The 22541-nt window shown below is 35.7% G+C and overlaps 1 protein-coding gene across 3 annotated transcripts in view; it reads left to right on the top strand.

The window, feature by feature from the left end:
- Positions 1–22541, top strand: part of DIAPH2 (diaphanous related formin 2) — a 292492-nt gene that overhangs the window by 126193 nt on the left and 143758 nt on the right. For 2 of the 3 annotated variants that reach the window (XM_026082669.1, XM_026082670.1), the window contains exon 23: positions 2502–2631. In XM_026082669.1, coding sequence (XP_025938454.1) covers positions 2502–2631 — 130 coding nt within the window. Of the gene's footprint in view, positions 1–2501; positions 2632–6570; positions 6852–22541 lie in introns of those variants that run through there. The other variant, XM_026082671.1, reaches the window with a different exon arrangement.

The following is a 22541-nucleotide window of genomic DNA, read 5'->3' as shown; positions in this document are numbered from 1 at the left end:
AGTACAAGATATCTTTCTTGTTGATGAACTTGAGTGAGTTCAGCGGAGGACCAAAAAGATGGTCAAGGAGGTGGAACGCTTGCCCTGTGAAGAAAGGCTGATGCAATGGGGCTTGTTCAGCCTGAAGAAGAGAAGGCTTCAGGGAGAACTATAGCAGCCTTCCAATGATTAAGAGGTTATTGATAAGATGGAGCCAGGCTCTTTGCTAATGTACATAGCAGGAGAATGAGAGAAAGTGGTCATAACTTGAAGCAAGGGAGGTTTGGACTGAATATAAGGGGGAAAAAAAATCAGTTTCTTAAAAGATAAATTTATTGTTTTCTAAATATGCAGAATTGTCTTTTCCATAAAGTCAAATCTAGATTCTACCAGAGAATAAAATGAGAGAAGAGCCAAAAAATTTACCCTGAAGGATAAAAATACTGGAAAGTTGCAAGTTAATGCAGAGAATATAATGACATAGACATCCTGGTGTTAGCATTCTAGTTCCTATTCTTTATTTGTATTTTTGTTTAACGTCTGCTAAACTAGACTCAGAATTTCTGTCTTCCTTATCTTCTTGTTATTAGTAGTATTTTAAAACATTGACACAATTTTAAAAATCAAAGAGCTAAATTTACACATTGTGTATCTTAATGAGTGAAACTCAAATATGAGTGAATTTAATGGAGATGACTTGCTTGTTAGGGCCAAAGAAGCAAATATGATAAGGTTGTTCAAGATTTGAGTGACTTTTTACTACACTCAAATAGTAAATTCATGTGTTACTGTTGGTGACAAAATGCGATTCTGTTGTAATCTGAAGGCAAAATAATTTTGTCTATTTAAAAAAAGTGTTTTATCCACTTTATGATGCCACAAAGATCAAAGAATACAAATCCCACAGTTCTTGTTTGCAGACAAATTGAAATGCAGTTTCCTTTTACCATGCAGATGCTTAGCCAGTAAAGCTAGCTGCTAAAACTTCTATGTAGATAATGCATTAATGCATCAAAACCTTTTACCTGCATACCATTACTGAGCATTGTTTAGTCCTTAATCACTGAATCAGTATGAATTAAATTGCATCCTTAATTGCCTGAATATCTTATATTTTTAAAAGCTTGGTTTTGGACTGTACTCATTTGTTCTTAACAGGGTAATCCTTAAAGCTGAAAGGCCTGTATTAAATTGAACATCAATTCAAGCCTGTCATGAGGATTATAGAATTAGAACTTTCAGTGATTTACAGAATGAGAAAACAAATAGGAGCTTTTGTACACATTTATGTATTCTTCTTAAATAAATCCTTGATTTCATTTGTAATGTATGTTGTAGCTTGCTTTTGTATAAGGACTGTACCAGATGAAGAGTTAGTAAAATTTGGTTAAAAATCTTTACAGCTATATTTGTAATATTAATTCTCATCTATAAAAATGAAGTATATTCCTCTCTTAAACTCTTACGTGCACCTACTGCCTCTGTGGCCCTTGAAAGCAAAGGGTAATCTCTGCTTCTGCCAAATCTTCAATTAACTCATACATTCGCTCTTTATATGTCCACAAAAATGGAGAAACCAAGTTTGGACTCGAATCTCTTTTGACATTTTCTTAAATTCATGATGTTCCTTTCCAAATTCCCCAGCACACTGCAGTGTGGGATTTAGCCACAAATATATATGCTTACTGTGGAATTTGTCAGTAGCCCTATATCTCATGATCTCACGATTTTTTAAAACAGTAAACTGATTCTAGTGGCCCACACCTTTAATGAAGAACAGAGGGTCATATCACCTTTAAGATCACTAGTTTATTCTAGAAATTGCCCGTACAGTTGAGAAGATGGTGAATATAAGTAATTGCCTGTTTCTTCACACTGTGCATAATTCTTGCACAGCTCTTCCTAAGTAAAACTGGACTTAATGAATTTCATTTACTGGCAGTTAGGGTTAGATTTGCTTTTCTGTTGTTTTGTATTGCAGAAATATTAAGGTGCATTTATTTCATGTGTTTGGACAGAATTTTTTAGAAAGCCTGAACTAGCTGGAAATTACAGTTTAAGATCCAGCATTATTCTTCAGCTTTTTCTTCAATAAAAATTGCAGATTTATGATGAGAAGCATCTTTAACTTGATTGGAATAAAAGAGCAAATTCTGCATTTAGCACTCCGACCAGCTATGCAATGGTTCAGAGGGATTCCTGCACAAACTTGGCACTAGTGGCATAGGAGGAGTTTGCTCTTTTTATTCCATTTACTCACAGCTGTGCTTTTTATCTCAGTGTTCTCAGAATAATTTCTTATGAAAAATACAGTATAGGGATAGGTTCCCTTTGTAGTCTTGAAAATTATAAGTAATTGTAGAAATTGGAATTTTGAAATAATTTGCTTCATTTGCAGTCGACTATTGTAGGTAATTTTTTTTGCTAATGAGTTTAATTAAAATGAGTTTGGCAGAAGTAAAAAAAAGGCTTCATTAAAAAAAATTATTTTTCTTTGTTTTCCCCTCTGTTCACTTTTCTAGATTAGAGATACTAAGTCATCGGATCAGAAAACAACCCTGTTGCATTTTCTGGTAGAGATCTGTGAGGAGAATTATCGGGACATTTTAAAATTCCCAGAAGAATTGGAGCATGTTGAGAGTGCAAGTAAAGGTAAGCAAATAGATAAGACACCTAAAGGTAATACCTGTTTGCTTTGACATGAACCACTTCCAACGTTTCATTTGAAATTGTAGGAGTATGTAACCTGTAAGCGTTAATAATCCAGGTGGAGTCTTCCTTTTCTGGCATTTATTGACCTGAGAAAATGTGAAGGGGAAAAACGGTAATAAAGTAATTGCTCTTCAAATGAAGTGAACTGTGGAAATAATACAGCACTTCTCAGTGAAGTGCATACAACTTCAGATGTATTAGCATTATAATGGTGATGTTTAGTTTCTCTTTATCCCTTTAAGGTCTTGGGTTGTTTCTTGCAAGTAAACACACGTGTCTTACCCTCACAACGTGTTTCTCTTTTTAACGCTTGAATTTTACCTCAATAAAGAGTAACAAATATGCCTTTTAAAGATCCCAGTAATCAAAGATATCAAAGATACAGTGTATTTACTGTGCATTTACTGCAAAGTCAACGGTTAATACTAATTTTGTTCTTAGTCAGTCAGCCTTATTGCCCAGTAAATGCGATGGAAAACTTAATTGTTATTGGAGAGCATTTAAAGTAAAACTTACTGTGCTGCTTAGCCCAACTTGATTCCTAGATACAGAAAGATTAAAATTATTTAACTTAGAAATGATAGCTGTTATAAACTGTAAAAGGTTAATATGTAGTCTAAATTGTAATAAAAATTTATCCTAGCAGAACTTTTCCAGATCATATTTGCCCAAATAGCAATCGAGTGAGCTCTTTGGGCTGGAACACTGTCTGTCTTATTCTGCTTCTGCATTCACCATTACCACAAAGCAGGAAATTTTATTTCATTTCTTAAAAAAGAATATCTTGGAGAGATTCTCCTCCAAAAAATGTTACGTCAAAATCCGATTTTAAATACCAGCTGCAATTAAGCCGCCACTGAAAGAAAAACAAAAATAGCGGCCTAACCTTGAAAATACTTATTTATGTAATTTACCTCTTCATAAAAATGGAGCATAACCTTTTGACCTTTTCTATCTTTTGTAAAAAGACAGAGTTTGAAGTTTTTGTGAAAATCAGCTTAAGTTTGTAATACTTAAGTTTGTCAATCACTTAAGAACGAGCCCATGTCTACCCTCTGCAAAGCAGCAGGACAGCGCTGCCGTAGAGCTCCTCAGTCTATGCAGGTGTTCCTGCCCCCCAAGTTTGGGAAGTGATCAGCTTTTCTGATATTAAGGTCAGAATGAACAGAAGTTTGCCTTGCTAGAGAGATTTTCCTGTTCAGCAGGCTTTAAAAAGCCTGTGCTGTGCGGGGGGGGAGAGTTGTTTACGTTCACTCCTCTGTGAGGAAGCAACCAGTTGCACTGTCCTTTAACTTAATTTCTGGGTTACAAGCTCCTTTTACAACTGACCTGTCAGATTTTGCAAGACTGGTTTYCTGCATCTTTCCCCCTCTGCCAAGACTATGGGATAGCAGTTGATAAAGGTGAATTGAACAGAGCTTTTTTTTTAAGTGGGCATTGTTTATTGAAGAGTACAAGAACATGAGGTGAAGAGAGGGGGAAGAGAAAAGAAGGTGGATACGCGTAGCTCTATCCAGATCTTCTTTTGCAAATGTTTACTTCTCTCTCTCTCTCTCTCTCTCTCTGTCTCCCTCTCATGCCCTCATTTGCTCCCCACCCCCCCTTTCTTTTTCGGTGTTATCAGGAGTTCGTTTCTCTCCTTACTGCAGAGGCTGACATATATTGAATAACATACTCTTTTTAGTTAGGCCATTGTTTTCTCTGTCAGCGTGTCCTCTTCTGTCCTAAACTCAGGTCCAGTGAGAGTGGAACTCTTATTTCCTCAAGGACTTGGGGTGGTTCCTGAGCTACTCCCAAACTTTGCTATTGTTTCATCTCCAATTTTTTCGAATTGCAGATTTAAGTGATTAACTTTCTGCCATTATATATATATTTTTTGCTGGTTTTTAAACTTTGCAAGTAGCTTTCCGTGCTTTTTTTCTGCGTATGCAAGAAAATTTATTTCTATTGCTTAACATTGGAAAAAATCCTGCCTGTTTAAAAGAAATACACAGAACTCCCCCAAAACACAACCCCCCAAGTGTTGCATTGTCATTCAATTCCGTGTCAACAGTAAGCGAGTTGCAACTTAAGACAAGATGATATTGACTGCTTTATGAAAAAGGTGTGGTGTTTTAGGAAGTGCTGAAGGGGATATTTTATATGTAGATATTACTCTTGTCTTAAATGGTGTTATATTAAACAAACTGGAACTATTGAATTATGTGAAGGGACATTTTACTTGCAAGTTAATGAAGCCTGTTTCCACAGTAAGGAGAAGGGCATACTTTTGSATACTGTATGAAGTTTCAGAATTCAGAATGGTGCCAAAATGATTTTAAATGTTAAGGTGGTGAATTGCAGTATAAATCAAAGAAACTTTTGAAAATTAAGATAAATTATTGTGATTTAACAGTTTATAATAGATTGCAGTACGTTTTCTCTCCTGCATCAATATCTAGAATTGTTACTTCATAATTAAGATGATGGATCCATCTTTTTAAAGTTAATGCTTAAAATAACCATTTCTTCTCCAAGACAGAGATAGTTATTTCGGAATCCAGGGTTTTCCTTTTGCTTCATTGCACTCAATGAAAGGAGCACCTGGCTATGGCAAATGTATAGATTTCCCACCTCACCCCCCTTCTGAGTTTTCATGCGTGTCCCCATGCTTCAGTCACCTCTTTGCTGATAGATCCCTTACAGGCACGAAAGCCTATGGCAAAATGGGACGGATCTGCTTATAGAGGGTGGAGGATGGTACTGTGGTTGCAGGCAGTGTAGAGATTAAGAAAGAATATCTTGTGCATTTCTGTCTTGAATGTACCATACATATAAAGATGCATGCTTAAAAATGTACCATTGGACACTTAAATCTGAGCACCACTATGGATATTACACACAGAATTTGTACAGTTACTGTTGATTTTGCTGTTTGCTGTCATTGGTTCCTTTTGTAAAAGTGTCAGTGGTGATTGTTCCTGGTCTCTGATACAGCATCAAATAACTTTCTCAAACTGATCATCAACTTGAGCTGTTAATCCCAAATTTTATTCATTTTTTTCAATTTACCTAATAAATGTTATTAATCTGGGAAGTGTGTTCACTAGGAATTGTGATAAAGTATAACAGAGTGATTGATTTTATTTATGCAATAGCAGTTCATTGTCGTAGTTAAATATTGAAAATGTTTGCTATCACTTGGTCTTTTTTTTCTGGAGATGAATTTTTAATTTAATCTTCTTCCTCCTCCGTTTCTCTTGTTAAAATTCTTTACAAAGCCTTATGGTTTACTAGGCATGTTTGATAATCTTCTGTTAGTTTTCTCATGTGGCTAACACTTCACCCTGCAGCTTTGAGGGGGTTTAGAGTTTGTTTGAAAACCTCTGGTGTTTTATAGGTTGACTTGAGGGATTAAACCGAAAGGGTCAGTAAAGTTTCAATTAAACTATTGCATCCAATAGAGAGGGAGCATATTAATGACAGCAAAGTTGCTACTAATCCCAAAATTTAGCAGAAATATGAAACAGGTTTCACTGCGGTTAAATTTGTTTCATTCTACAACATAAAAGGTGGTTAAGTTTTCTTTAAACAGCACTAACTTCTCTCTTATCAGAAGCATGAAGTACTGTTCATTGTTATTGACTGAAAGTTCCCTTTGAGCCCTTCTGTGACAAAGCAGAGTTTTGGCGGAATAAACCACCTTCGTGCAACTTGCTACAACTGTTCCTCATGATATTTTTTGGTAGTTGTTCATCTACTCTGTCATATGTGATTATTTTTTGGTGTACGAAGTTAATGTGCTGTGTGTGGAATATTTTTGCTTTCTATTTATTGTTTGGTATTTTAAAAACCCGTGTTTTCAGGAAATGGATGCTTACATTTATTTTTTTCCTGTAGGAGGCTGCTTTTCTTGGAACAAAATGGCTGCAGACATAGGGGCATTCACTTCACTTAGATATGTTTGAAAAAGAAATCTATTGGCCAATAATATCTTCATATGATTTTTAAATAAGAAAATATGTGCAAAACAGTCAACACTGACTACTTGAGATGTATACTTCTTACTWCTTAGGCAGAAGGCAGCCATGTAGTTTGAACTATACATAAAATTATGAACACAAAATTTATCACATTTGACCTTTTTTTTTTCCTAAACCCTTGGTATATACTTCTCAGTCCTGTGTAAATAAAAAGTTTTGTTTTGCTTTAATTTTTGTGTAAGAATAAAGAACGAGGATCTGAACAAAGGATGTATGAGAATTTTTTTTTTAAACAAATAGATAAAACATAAAACTGGATTTTAATATGAAAAGGTCAATGGGATTAGGTGAACTGCCCATGCATGTACAAAATCTTCAATAATCTGATATTAGGTATGATAAAATCTTTTGATCTTTTTAAGGATGGAAGATCAACCTAAAGGTTTATGAAAAGGAAAAATAAATTGGGAAACAGTTTTATTCTGGAAAGTGTAAGCAAAGGTCAAACTGATTAACTATGAAGAGATTATTGGAAAACCATTCTTTGCTACTCAGAGAAGCAGACTGTATGAGAGGAAAACCAATAAAAATCACATGGTTGTGACAAACTCGATCCTTTGATGTAAGGGATATTCACTCACCTGCTCCGAAACCCGAGTGCTTTCCTCATGTTCCCCTTGTGGTTGGAACTATGCAAAGCCTTTGCTTTACCTTTTAACCTTGTTCACTTTACCTGTTCTTCTCTTCATAGTATCCGCTACTTACTATGTTGTAAATTCTGATTTTGTTGAAAGCCTTAAATTTGCACGTCCTTTTCTGCAGGTGCAGTCAAACAAAACTTCAAAACAAACAAAAAGGTGCCTTACTAATGTCAGCTAATGAGTTTGGAATTTCTAGGTAAAGTCAGGTTGTAGAAAAGTATATTTCTGAATTCCTCAGAACAGATATTTCCTTCTAACTTGAAATTTCCTTGATCATCAAGCTACCTAGAAATCGGAGAGAAGAAATATGTGACACAAAAGAAGTTAAAAGAGGAGGGAAGTTAATTATCTATTTTATAATAATAATTTAATTTCAAATTTTAAAATAAGAACACCTATAAATCACAGCTGATGGCTTAAACATAGGGCTTATATTTTAAATAAATCCTAATCAGATCTTGGCAGGGAAGGYGCATGTATCCCAGTGAAGATATTTCAGTCAAGTATATATAGATTTGATAGCCCTGAAGAAAAGTTTTATGTTGAAAACTGCTTTTTACTCAGGATTGACTGCCATGGTGCAAAAGGATTCATCATCATCTTAGCTGGTAGGCTTCTTTGAAAATGCAAGGAATTGTGGAGGAAAACGAAACAAAACAAAAAAAAGCTTTCATTTGCACAAGGGTCCTGACAGATTTCTTTGTGCTTGCACAGCACAGTGGAAGAATATTTGATAGAATAAGTGCTTGCTGCTACTGACAGCAGCAGATTAAAAAGTAGATACCATAAAAAAAGTGAGCGCAGATTGGCCTTCTATGTCAGGCAGACTCACAAGTGCATTTGTTAATTGCTAGCAAGGGCTTATCTTTTGAATTTTTTTTTCTGTTTTTAATCTTTTCATTGTCTGAACTTTCACTCTTTCCTGACTACTTAAAGAAATATAGGACCATGTAGCCTTTTTACCATTGCTACTAAAAGCAGTATTTTGCACAGCATATTAAAGCACCCATTCTCAGAAACTTCACTCATGGATGTGGCATGTGCCACAGTTTGGTAGACTGTTCATGGCTTCAGGAACATGTGACATTGAAAAACTCAGGAAAAAAAAAATTAAGATGGTATGATCACAGTGTACAGAAGTGTTCCTATTTAAATGGGAATTCATCGACTTTAATTTCTCTACATTGCACATAACCAACAAAGTAGAATTGGATTCCACGGGATCCAGCAGTTGAACAGTTTTATAAAAAAACAACCTATGTTCATAAAACATACATAAATACCTTGCCTGAATCATGCACAGGAAGTAGGAACCATGCTTAAAAAAAGGATGCCTGGAACAAACAGTATAACACTTTGTCTATGACATATACAGATTTTAGAGTATCTTGAGTGACTCCACATTTAATGGTAAATGCAAGTGCTTGTATTTTCTAAACATTCAGATACTGGATAAATTTGAGGGATTCTCCTTAAAAAGAACTCTGTAATTACCTTAGTTGTAAAATCTAACTATTTGCTATTCTTATGATCATGTGAAAATATAAGTGTATAAAATCAATTTCTCAAAAATAAGACCAGTGTTATTAATTCATCATATCTGATGTCGATACCTAGATAATGTAACCACAGTCAAGGGAATCTAAACAAGACAGAATAATATGGCAGGACTTCTTTTTTTATTCTCTCCCACTTCTCACAGTGTCCAGTTCCTCCTAAGTTTATTAATTCTTGACATACTTATGTTACGGTGCATGGTAAATTTTATAGGGCTTTTGTATAGCTGGAACAGTCTTACTTTGTCTGCCAAGAGTGGGAGTTACTATGCTGAGTAAAGTCATATGGAATATTTCTGAGCTTGTATTTTTTCACTCCCTCTCTACTTCAGAGAGAGCTGGATCTAGAATGCTGCTGTCTGTAACTGGCCTTTTGACACTGTGCAAGGTGTCTTGATTTTCAGACAAGGCAACATGATCCCTGATACGTGTAGGGGGACTGTGGGGTTTGGGGTTTTGGGCTTAGCTGACCAGTCATGTAGGACTCCTGAGAATAGCTGAACTCCAGGGGGAGGAATAGGAAAAATGAAGACGTTCAGAATGCATGAGAGTGTTTTCTTCAGAACATAACATATTCTGTGCCCAGTATAAAGGTACCACTACATGGTGGGGTTTTTTTGTTTTTTTTTTTTAAGGAGTGTTTGAAGTAGAAGTGAAAGATGCCTTGGGGGAGGTGAATTATGTCTGTTTAGTAGACTAGAAAGTACTAATAACAGCACCACAGATTTCTCACTCATGAGAAATATAAAATTTATTTCTTTAATCTGCAAACACATGTTTCTGACAGCTGAGGCATCTTTCTAGACAGGACGTGAGTAATCAGAAATACTGTGGAATGCAAGGATGTATGTATTTGACATTATATACTGTTATTAATGTTGTAAGAAAATATTTTTCAAATTCTGCATAGGTATTTCACTGTGACTTAATGGCATAATTTTAGAGCAGGAAAAATATCTTAGAACACTCTGTTTCATTCTTCCTTTCAAGTATAGCAATTTAAAACATACTCATAAGTAGCAATCATTTTTTGGTTACATGAAAATGTTCTAGTTCTTTGCAGTAGGAGAAGCTGTGTTTTTACAAAGAAAGTCTGCAGTATTTTCCACCTTGTGCAGTTTAAATTGCTAAAACAGATTTCACCGAGTCTGGTGCATTAGTGGCTATGAAATAGATGGTGCCTTCTGGCATGTTAACTTCATGCCTACAGCTGTGACTCTTCCCTCCCTGATAGAACCTGAACACTGGCACTCTGCATCATATTCAAAAGCCAGGCTTACACTGTATAGTGACTTCTGTCATTCTTTTCATTCACATGAACTGCAATATTGAAATGTCAGAAACTCTCTTAATGTATTTTTCTGAACGCAGTAAATACACAAACATTAGGTACATCAAACACCATAGGGATTTTTTCCTCTAGTAACACTGCTTTATCCACATATATCATAACTATATTGGCAGTAGCTTATGCATTATCTCATTAACAGTGTTTCAGCAAAAATTTTCTCCCTCATTGACAAGATGGCAATGAAGAAGACAGAGAAGCAAAACTTCACAGACAGGCTTTRTGTTGTAGTTCCAAGGTGGAATTTCTGAAAGAGCTCCTGTTGGAGACTCAGCAGCTTTCTGGGGTGGATTGTGCTCTGCAAAATTGTTTACTAAATTTTCCTGGGCTTTGCCRTTATGATCTCTGAGGGTTTTGAGACTTTATTTAGCTGCTCTCTTCTAATCTGCATTAATTGTTAAGTAAAATAATGGTTGCTCAGATTTTTGAAGCAAGCTAATCATGTTAGCATCAGAGTGTTACAGTATTTTGCAGCTGCAAAAGCATCATATTTATGAGACAAATATGAGAGCATTTTTCTACATTAAAAAAGTTGCTTTATATGGCATGGATTTGGAGGATCCAGTTCTCTCCCTGAAGTGTGATTATCCAAGGCAAAAAAAAAAAAAAGAAAAAGAATAGTCCAGATGACTCTCATAGGCTGTTACACATTAAAGAAATTTTTGACTGCAGGTGAATCAATTAAGTTCTGAAGACTACTTTAAACCACTTTTCAAATTACTTAATCCCTCCAGAATTCCCATAATACCAGCCCTTAGAAGTAAGTTGCACTGCGGAAGTTGCAAAACAGCACCTACTTTTTCTTCTCCTCATCTGCTCTTGAATATGCACCCTTTCTGATTCAGAAAGGTTGGTAAACCTCTGGAAGCAAATTGGAAAGACCAAGCCCCTGTTAAGAGTTGAATGTATAGATATTCTAAAGCAATGGAAGTGATACATAGATAGCCTGCACCCACAGGTAGCTTGTGTAGCTGTTATAAATACACAGAAATGCTGCTACATTGGAATGCATCTATCATGCGGAATTCTTGTTGCCACAGACAGTGATAGATACGTAGTTGTTCCTTAGGGAAAGGTTATAAGTGCACAAATGCTGGAGAGGGAATGGAAGTAAAGAAAGCTGGCATTTAAGTAGGATCTGAAGCTGTTGTATGTCAGGAACTGCAGGACTCCCCCCTCACCACCAATATGTGGGTATCAAGTATGTTTTTATATAAGTATCTTTAGCTCCTAGAAAGCATATTCTGTATTATATGCTTTTGTTAAAGATACTGCTAGCCATCCAGCTATTCAGTATTTTTTAAAATGCTATTTAATATAAGCTTAAATCCATTTTTGAGGGAAGGAGGGTAAGGAGAATAGCTAGTTTTCAAAATGGGGAATAGTTTGTAGGAAGTTGCTGAAGTATATGTATAAATTTTCTTTTCATAGAATCACAGAAAAATACAGGTTAGAAGGGATCTCTGGAGGCCATCTAGTCCAAGCCCCTGCTCAACGGAGGTCCATTAGATTAGCTCAGGTTGCTCAGGGCCTTGTTCATTCGATTTTCAAATATCTCCAATGATGGAGATAAACCAGGTTTCCTAGAGAGGCTGTGTTACAAAAGTTTACTCTGTCTTCCTTACTCTGTGGGGTTTCCACATCCTTGCACCACTGAATGTAGTGCATCTTAGCTGCTTCCCAATGAATTACAGTATGGGCCTGTCAATTTGAAGTTACACAGACCAAGCAAAGTTTGACTGTGGAGAAATAGTGACAGTGGAAAATAGGGGCTTTTGAAATGAACATAGCAGAACTAGCATGTTCAGCACTTCTAAAAATAAATGAAATGAACATAAAAGTCAAATCATTTCAGGCCTTTGCCTCACTTAAAATTTAACTTCACTTTATACCTTTGTCAGGAAGTTTTGGCTTTAGCATGCTCCTGTATTGGGTACTCAATTTATAAAGATAAGCTTTGCTTTCAAAATTAATTCAACCTTTGAGATCCTGAAAGATGCATGTAATTGCTTTCAAAGTAGAGTGAATTTATGGAGTGCCCTAGAGAAACTATCCTTATTGCCAGAAGAATGCTGCTGGAGGTGGTGCTGTTCTTGGTAATAACCTTTAATGCTCCTGGTTAAAGTTTCTGAAATTAAGATGTCTGTTCTCTAAAGGGATTTCATCTGTAATATTATGAGTCAATTCATGTTCAACTGAAAGATTTGTATTCTCCAACATATGATTGTTTACAATTTACTCCTAGTGAAGTGAAGTTGAAAGGTTCTGTGTAAAGGCTGGTAGGTCACAAAAATAAAAATATCAAYGGTCAAAATTCAAACAGAAGAAATCTTAAGGTCTGAGGCTTTTCTTTTTTCTTTTTCAGAAAATTGTTCTTTTACTGCCAATTAATTTGACCTTAAGATGTAAAGAATTTTGAGTCAGTACTGAGTTGGACAATTGGACCTGTCCAAAAAAAGCAGGGGATTTCCTGCTCAAATAGTTTGTAAGAGAAGTGGCGTTGTACTGTGATTTGGAGAGGAGCTGGACAGCTGTCTCATGTCATAGCATTAGCAGTAAAACATTTTGGACTTCTAGTGGTCCTATTGATGACTGATTTTTAAGGGCTCGGTAAGTTGTTATGATAACCGTAATGTTATATAATTTATGCCTTAGAAGCGAGTTGTCTTTATAGCCAGTTAGCTAATTGGAATTGTTGTACTCTTTGAACATGTATGGAGGTACATAAGTGTTGGAGCATTTCCAGCCTGCAACAGGGACAAGGATATTCATTTCCTAAACCAGAGTAAAACTCTGTGTATATATATTGTGATATTAAACAAAAGCTACCTGCACAAACTTCTCTGTTTGTTTCAGGATTATGGGCATTGTAATTTCATCGACTCCAGAGAAGAAAAAAAGACATACTGCTTATAATGTTTCTGATTTTACATCTAACAGACATTTTTTTTGTTTTCTTTTCTTTTTTTACTATCTTGCTTGTCAAGGCAAGCTTGTTAATGGCATTTGCATTTCAGTGCATGTTATATTTAAATTTAATTTCATCATTTCAGATGGCTGTTATTGCTGTTGTTCTTCTGAGAAACTGAGAATCTGTTCATAGTTTGTACCAAATATTTGTTCTTTATAAGCTTGATTTGTGTGTTTTTTTCCAGATGTTTTCCAGATATTTTGTTCCAGATATGTGTTAAAATCTATATGTCATCTCTTTAATTGTATCAGATATATCTGTTTTCTTTCAGTGCTAAGGCAGTGACATATGAAAATGTCATAAGCATTTGTAAACATTTCTTTTCTGTGATGCTGTTAGGTCTTGATCGCAGCTGAGATTGTGAGCCTCCAAGGTTCACGCTTTTTGGTTTGGTAGAGTGTATTTTTTCTGTCCCAGAGGACTGATAAGTCTCCTTCCCTTCTCTCTATAGATTGAGAACGCTGTGGCAATCTAGAGCTTCTGCACATACACACCTCATTAAACATAATCTYAGACTGTCAGATAATTTATGTCTTAGATTGAATGTCTCATTAAACTCAGATGACGCCAGGAGCTACTTAGGGCTGGACTTGTTACAAGGTGGTCTTATCTTAAAATTGCGTTCCATCTCTACTGGCAAATGGACAGGGTGTTGGAATCAATACACAACTGCTTTGTCTTTGATAAACTATGTGAGTTTAGTGTGAAAGTCCTATGGATAGAAAGTTTCAACTCTCATGTAAACTGGATCAGCATAAATAAGTTTCTATGCTTACTGATATTTTTATCACTCTCGTTCCATTTTTTCATAGTTTTTTCATAGTTTTGGTGGGAAGAAGGCAACCTTGCCTGCTTAACTGAGTGTTATTCTGAACAATATTTTTTGACCATCATTTTAAACTGCTTTTTTCTTCCTAGTTGCAAAGGTAGATGGATCACAATAAGAACCTGTCTTATTTCATATGTTAATCTTAAGGCTTTAGAAAGAATTAGACAGTAAGAAAGAGCTAGTGTTAAGAGTAATGGATTGTTGCATATTTCAGTTCTACTTTTTGTGAAGGTGTGTTTCCTGCAAGATGTAGATTCTGAAAGCCTTAAGACCTTAAAAAGAGTATAAAAAGGAATTTCTTTTAGGGTTTGGTTTTCTTTTTGTTTAGATATTGCTTGATGTAGTTAAAATGGATATTATAGCTTGGGAGGCCAGCATTTAAAATGATGAGCTTTAATAAATGTGATGAAATAATTGCTGTACATTTCCTGAAGGGAGATCATTTGTAGGGGGGAAAAGGTCTAAAATTCTGAAATGGTAAAGTGTAATTGTACTGCTACCTTGCTTTAGCACTCAGTATTCATGTTGTGATGAGACAGCAATGCAGAGACCCTGCTGGTGAATCAAATCTGGTGTGAAAATTAAAGTACAAATGCACATCTGTGCTTAAAATGTTGGCTTTTTTAAAGCTCTTTCTAATAATACATTTTCATTTACAGTATATTGTCATAGTATCTAAATAACCCATTACCTTTTGGATAGGCTTAGTGTTTTTCCTAAACTTTCAAAGGATGCAGAGGAGGGGGAAAAAAAGTGAAAGATTACAAAATATATATATATATATATAAAATTCATAATGCACTGCTTGTTAAGCATAACTAGTCTGTATCAGAATGCCCCCCCCCCGCATTATAAGATGGATAAATCTCTACTTTTAAGTATTTATAGCGTTCCTGAGTCGTCTTTTTTACCCATTTGTGACCCTGATACTATCAAAAACAATGTAATTTCTTTTGAGCTTATGAACTAATAATAACTTCTTTTGCCATATTTGAGGTTCTGCTGTGACGTTCTTTGACTGTTTATCTAAGAATGTACTTCTCAATACTTGTTCTTTATTTTTGCCCAAGTATATTTTAAAAATACGCATGATGTTTATCTGAACAGAGAGGGGTGTGTTTTCRTCATTAGTAGTAGGCTTGGAAGCCATTTTAAGGGTTTGTCTCATCCATCCTGTCTTGACTATTCATCTACCCTCTTCAAAACTTATAATGCTGAAGTTCAACATCCTGCCTTGGCAAGGTATTTCAATATATAGTTATTTTTACTGCTCAAGTTTGTTCTAGATCTATCACACAATAATCTATCACACTAACATGTAGTGAAACTCTGGTTTATGATAAAAGGACAAAATGTATGTGGTATCTACAATACTTTTTTTTTTTCTAGCATTCAGGAGAAATTATGACCAAAGAATGATTGATCTAATGTCTGAGTTAGTTTTTAGCACAATGGTTTATCTACAGCAAAGTGCAACAACATGAATGATCATAACTTGTCCTAGAAACAGTATAGCTGTGTTAGGAAAGATTTCTATGGTTTAATAAGACATTTCTTATGGTTTAATAAGACATCTCTCTTGAGGGAAGAGGGAGGGGGAGGGTCAGATGGAATCCCCTCCCTCCCCCCCCAGGTACACTTGCATTTTCTTCCATTGTGGAATTAGTTTATACGGGAATAGTTATCAGACATGAAATGGAAATACATTCTTAATTAATGAAAAAAATCCTTACTATTTTTAATATACAATATTTCAATATACAGCAGTGTGGGTTAGGTACTCAATGATTGTAGTTCCTGCAGACTATATACTTGCTCACCCTTTCCTCCTCAAAGTATTTTTCAGGCTCTTGTGAAAGACTGTTTTCATCTGCCCTCAGGCATAAGAAATAAACGATCATTAATAAGCTCAGAATGCAGAATTGTGGTCCTAATACTATCTAGACTTACAAACACACTGGTCCGCTTGCTGCACATAGACTTGCCTTTACTTACTAAAGTCATTTAAATAGTATAATTGTCTGTTTCTTTAGAGTTTTTACTTTGCATCAGAACCTGATGCTTGGACATGACCATCCTTGTTTTGCGTTATGATTAGAAGGCCTGATTCAGATACTTTGAATTTTTGATGTGAGAGATGCTGCACCTAATCAGAATGTATAATTTCACTTCTTTTTATAGAAGAAAACTCTCAGTCTGCCCCAGCCTTATTTTGGATGGAGTTAAGAGTTAATTTGTCCGTTGGTGCTATGGCTGTATTGCTGTGGATGTGAAATGCTTACCTTGGCTGTATGGTGGCTAGCATCTGACAATGGCATTTGCGGTGGCATTTGACATTTACATGAGATTAACAGCTTGTAGCATTTGCTATGACTCAAGTGGTCTACTAAGCATTCACTGAACCTTTCTTGGAGCAAAGTCTGTGCAACTGCTTTCTCTGAAATAGGTGAATGGGATTTTGTTTACACGGGAGGAATTAATATAGGGAAAATAGTAAAATGAAGAAAAAAGTCACCTTTCTTATTAAAATGGCACTGCACCTTATCTTAAATGACTGTGGATCTCTATTTTTCATAAATAATAATAAACTAAATAATTAATCAGTTACAAATTTACTTGTGTACGATGAACAGAGCTTCACTCAGTATTTTTGCAAAGGGAATACTGATCAATCTAGGTGATTATATTAGCCCTCCCCTGACATGAAAAAGAATCTGCCAATATATGAATTCACAGAACTTCATGTTTGCTTAATATAAATCTCATGTTAATGGTAATAATGCATGACAATGCTTTAGTTTGTGGAAGTATGTATGTTTAGTTTCTGATACTGATTTTTTCCTCTGTCTCATAAATAYTTTCTATTAGAGTGGGTCGTGGTATACACGTATTTGTTAAAGATGCTGTATTTCTTTCAGTTTTAGAGCTGTAATGGCTCTCAATCAGCCAGCTTTTTCTTATTGCTAAATAACGGGCCAGTGTGTTTAGCAGTTCAGAACAGGTGAGAAAACTTGATGCCTCATAGGTGTGTTTTTCAATGTGTTTTCTGACTTGGGGAACAAGAATTTAAGAAATGCCCCTTTGGGACAGATTAGTGGTAACCCGTAACCCGATGTTCTGTCCCACGGTGGCAGCAAGGTAGACCGTGTAGGGAGAACATGTAAGACTTCCTCGTTCCTGCAGTCCGTGCCCCCACAGCAAGCGTGGACTTGTCTGCGAGACACTGGAGCTTATGTACCTGCCTGTTTCCTTTGGTACCTGTTCATGGACTAATTGTGTGTGAATTTGTATAATTCTTTTCTAAACTTGCTGATGCTGTCTGCCTCCAAAACCTTCTCTGTCAGCAAACTGCTGAAAGTTTGCTACTTGTTTCATAAAGTGCTGCTTTTTATCTCTCGTAAACACGGCTCCTGGTAGTTTCACTAAGTGTACCCTAGTTCTTGTGTTGCAAGATCTGGTGAAGGTCAATTCCCGTGACCTTTTTAGCCTCTCCTTATAAAGCATCACAGTCTCTGTTTATAAAGCAGCTGCTGCCTTGCTTTGTTCATTTTAGTTGCTCTTTCTGAGACCTGTTGTAGTGCTGCTATACACCTCTTGAGAGGCAGAAACCGGACTGAGTACACAGTACTCAAGATGCGACTTCCTGAGGTTTTATACAGCAGCAAAATGATGTTCATTGTCATCTTCTCAGAACACTTCTGTATGATATCCAACATTTTTCTGGCTTCTTGGGCTGCCCCTGCACATTGACCTGAGGATTTGAGAGCTATCAATGGTAACTTGAAGATCTCTTTCTTGAGCTGAAACCAGCAATCACAAACCATGTTGTGTAGGCAGGGTTTTGGATTATTTTCCTTTGGATTCACTGTCTTACATTCATCTACACTGAAACTTATCTGACACCTTTTGCCCACTTATTCTGTTTTGTGAGGTGGATCTGGGGTTCCTTATCTTCAGCATGGCATTTGACAGGCTGAAAAAATTTGTCATCTGCAACCTTGAGATTTCACTTCCTCTTTAGAGCATGGACCAAAGTATGGAATAAAACTGCTCTCAGTAACCCTTGGGAACCCCGTTCATGATTTGTCTCCAACCTGAAAAGTGATCATTAAACCTTACCCTTTGCTCCCTATTCTTTATCCAACTTTCAGTCTGCAGAAGAGCCTTTTCTCCCATCCTGTGGCTTTTTTTTTTTTTTTAAATAGCCTGTGATGTGGAACTTTGTCAAAGGCTCTTAAAATGTTAAATATGTTATGTCCACTGGATTTCCTTGTTTGGTATCCTCAAGAACTTCAGCAGTTAATGAGACAGTTCACTTTACAGAAGCCACGTGGACAGTTTCCTACAGACTGTGTTTATTCATGTGGTCTTATTTTTTTTACAATTATTATATAATTTGTCATTTTACCAGAGGTAAAAATCAGCTTCACCAGCTTATAGTTCCCATGATCCCCTCTAAAACCTTTTTTGTACAAGGGAATTGCATTGGTAAGCTACCAGTCTTCTGGCAGAGTAGCTTTTTATAACGGTAAGAAACGCGCGCTAGTCAGCAGTTCTGTGGTTTCACATTTGAGTTCTTTCAGGACTCTCTGATGAATGCTATTAGTGACATTATTAACATTTGGTGCATGCATGGTGACTTATGAACATGTAACTTACCTATTTTATTTAATACTTATGGAACGTTAACTTCAAATTGATGTAGCTTCTCTGGTCTGACTGTTACAAGACTGCCTCAGGTGTGGGACTCTCCCCAGTATCTTCAGGAATGAAGATCAACACAAAGAATTAATTGAGCTTTTCCGCTTTGACCTTCTCATCCCTGAGTGTGTCTTTTTTAAACCTTCATCATCAGGCTGTCCTAATGATTTCCACAGCTGGCTTCCAGCTTTTGATGTATTTGAAGAACTCTGTATTGTGAACTTGAACATGCTTTGCTCTTCAAATGCTTTTTTTTTTGTTTTGTTAATAATTTCTTTTTATGCCCTATTTTGAGTTGTTCTCTTTGAATAAACTTCCATTTCTTAAATGCTGACCTTTTTTCCCTATGGATGGTTTTCTTAATTCTCCTATGAAGTTTTGTGGGTGATGGGGATGGATTGTTTTTTGCTATTGCTTTGTTTTGCCTTTGAAAATGTGGCAAGCACTTTATCCAGGCTGCTAATACAGGAGAGTGTCCAGGCTGCTTGTAGGCCTCTTCCTAGTTTGGAATTGCACCTTCTAGAGTTTTATTTATTTATTTTTACTGTTTGCCTCATTGTGTCCTATCTTGAAGTTCAGTATCTACTGATTTACTTGGTTGCTCTCTCTGGCCACAACGTTACATCTAATAGTACTTACTGCTGCATAGAGGCTTTCCCACTAATGCTTCTTGAACAACACTTGCGTATCTGTGAAGACCAAATCCTACCTTTATGTAGGTTTTTTTAGACTACTTTTTCTAGGAGGCCTAGTTTGCACRTAGAATGATGGGCAAATTGAAGGATGAACAAATCTTTGTCTTGCCATCACCAGCTTTGAGGAGAGTAGTCATAGAGCAGTAGTACAGTTTTACTGCTCTGTGCTTTAAGTAGAAAGAGTGGGCTCAAAGCAATGGCATTTTGCTACAAATAACATTTGTACCTTGGGCTTTCCTAAGTCAAAACCTTGCAAGCTATCTAAGAAACTTGTATGATTTTCCCCAAAAGAATAAAAAGCATTAGTGTCACCCTCTTTTTCACTATTACTGTAGTAGTAAATCTCTAAAACATTTTTTGGGAGGAAAAGCACATATTTTATTACAGATTGTATATGCAAGTTTCCTGTTAAAAAGTCGTCTTAAGCCTTTCTTGCAGAACAAAGGCTTGTTCAAGAAAATGTTTGAATTGAACATAAATTTGTACATTTGCCTGGGCTAGGGAAAAAAACTGAGATGGACGAAAATGAATATTCCTTAAAGATTTTTGATATCCAGTATGCCTATAAAAGTTAAGCATGGGAAGTACAGCTTTTGAGTGCAGACGTCTTGCTTGGATAGAGTTCCTTCCTACTTTCAAAGTCAGTATGCACTTAATCTGAACTGTTTTCTGAATTCAGTTATATAAAACTGAATTACTGAAAATGCTTTCCTTCTATTTTAATCACAGAGGCCAAGAATACTTATTTGTCATTGCTTGCTGAATTCCTTTGCACTTCTACATTTCAGACAAAAATAAACAACTACTCTTGCTAGGCAGTCATGCATTTAAATATTTTCAAATCACTGAAAACAGTTAAACTTTATTATCTATTATGTTGCCTATTTGCTTACCAGCTGCTATTCTTTTTACCGCAAAATTACCATTTGCATCCTTTCTGATTTATTTTTTGGTTCTAGCATTTTACTTCAGGGCTGTTTGTTTCCCTATCCAAATACATAACTGCCGATAAAACTTCCAATTATAGTAATTCAAACAAGTTCTTCAGTTCAAGCAAAAATATCAGTTCCTTTTCAGACTTAATAACATGAAATGATTAAACTAATGGAGCCATAACCTAAAAGCATTGATACTGTTTATTATTCAGACTGCTTTAGCGGATGATTTCATGGTTGCTCAAATAGTGACTTAATAGCTAAAAGGGCGCTGTGGTCAGTGTAGTTTTATTTATTTATTTATTTTCTGCTCCAATTTACTTAAGTTTAAGAAACTGCTTCAATATAATTTTAAAATTACTTAATTAGTGGTACTTACTTACCCATTAAGTATCCAGAATGGATACAGTTGAAAATATAATCGACATCACGTATGTAATAAAGACAGCTATCATGCATTTGAATATACTTATGAAAAGTTAAATAGTGCCATTATGGCTTATATGAATAATTATTTACCAAGAATGTAGAGTGAATTTTGTTCTGGGAACAGTTTCTGTATTTTGTAGGGTTTTTTTCTTTTTTATTTCCTGTATACCGTTTTTCAAGCCACCCTGCAATGACTTGCTCTGGCTATTTAAGGTTGCACATTCACAGTTTATATATATATATTTTAAAGGAAAAAGGAAAACAAGACTTTTTTATGAAATCTTATGAAATAAAGCTGTCTCAAACTTTCTGAAAAATAGCTTACTGTCAAATAAGAATGAAAAGTGAAAACCTGTATTTAAAAAAAAAAAAAAGTCACATGCTTATCTTGACTAAAGAAAGAATTACCTTTTGGGTTAGCTAGGCTGCAGATCTGCAGTATGAGCTTTCTACAGAAGCTGCCTTCAGTTCCTGAAGAGTCTTCACCTAGCCAAGTGCTGGCAAGTAGCTAAGATACTGCAGGTTCCCACCTCTGATCATGCATCTCAGAAGTTGTCTGTGGCATTGCCCTCTTAAAAACTGGCCAGGAAATATGCACTCTCACTGAAGATGAAGTGGTTTGTAGAGCATGAATCACCTCTAATGCAGAGCTTGAAATTTGAAACGTTCTGTACTGAGTTTAGAGGAAGGGCATGAAACCATACAAACCTTGCAGTGCCCTTAAGGGAAAGGTGGTATCGAGATTGCCTTCGTGTTCTTCAAAGCCTGCATTTGTAAACTATGCAAGAGGAGATGAGCAGCACGAGATAGGCTAGGGCTCCAAAATGGAGAGAGCGAGAGCTTGTCGAGCAGACTGCTCTGTAGGATTAAACCGAGAAGGGAAGGTAGGCTTTATGGATGACCTCTCATGTCATTATTTTCATTTACTCCTTTGGAAGGTGTGTCAGTTTGTTTTTAATATTTTGGGTTGACCAGGAACTTCCTCTGCCAAGACTCTCRTTTCTCATCTAGTTCTGTAATGTTTTGATTTCTTCTTTGTGGTATGGTAGTGTACCTTGAAAATCATGAAGTCATGACTTTTGATGGAGATTTCTGTTGTGTAATGATGCATCAGTTAGTGGTTATTCTAATGCAAATTAAAAAAATAGTGGTTTACACTAGAATAATGTACATCAGAGTAAGCAGTATGTCTTTAGACTAGCCTCTAGTTTTTTTTGCTGCTGTACTGTAAGTTCTTTACTTTTTTTGTAATTATCAGCAGCTTTTATTATTCAAACCTGCCTTTGATATTAACAGAGAACTTCACAGATGTTGCTTTACAGAAATCAGTTTAATTACATTAAAAGAAAAATATCTGATTTTTTTTTTCCATGGCTATTCCTTAAATCATTTATATAACCAAGTGCATGCATTAATAAGATCAATCATTTAACCAAGTACATGCATTAATAAGGTAGAATCTCTTTGAACCTTGGCTATTTCTTAATCTTCAAATCAGACTTAAAAGATTGAAATATTAGAATTTTTATCAATAAATTTAAATGGAAATTGAATCATTTGAACTAATGGTTGAATAAAGTGGTGACATTCCCACATTAAATATGATGATTCGGTATATTGCATTAGATATTTTCACTTATTTTTATGAAGACTAGAATTTTTATGAACAGTAATTCAGAAAAATGTGAGTCTGCTTAATGGAATCATTCTCCTTAAGACTGTT

Source organism: Apteryx rowi, unplaced genomic scaffold, assembly GCF_003343035.1.
Source record: "Apteryx rowi isolate R43461 unplaced genomic scaffold, aptRow1 scaffold_59, whole genome shotgun sequence".
NCBI lineage: Eukaryota > Metazoa > Chordata > Aves > Apterygiformes > Apterygidae > Apteryx > Apteryx rowi.
This window is presented reverse-complemented; position numbering and strand designations above follow the sequence as displayed.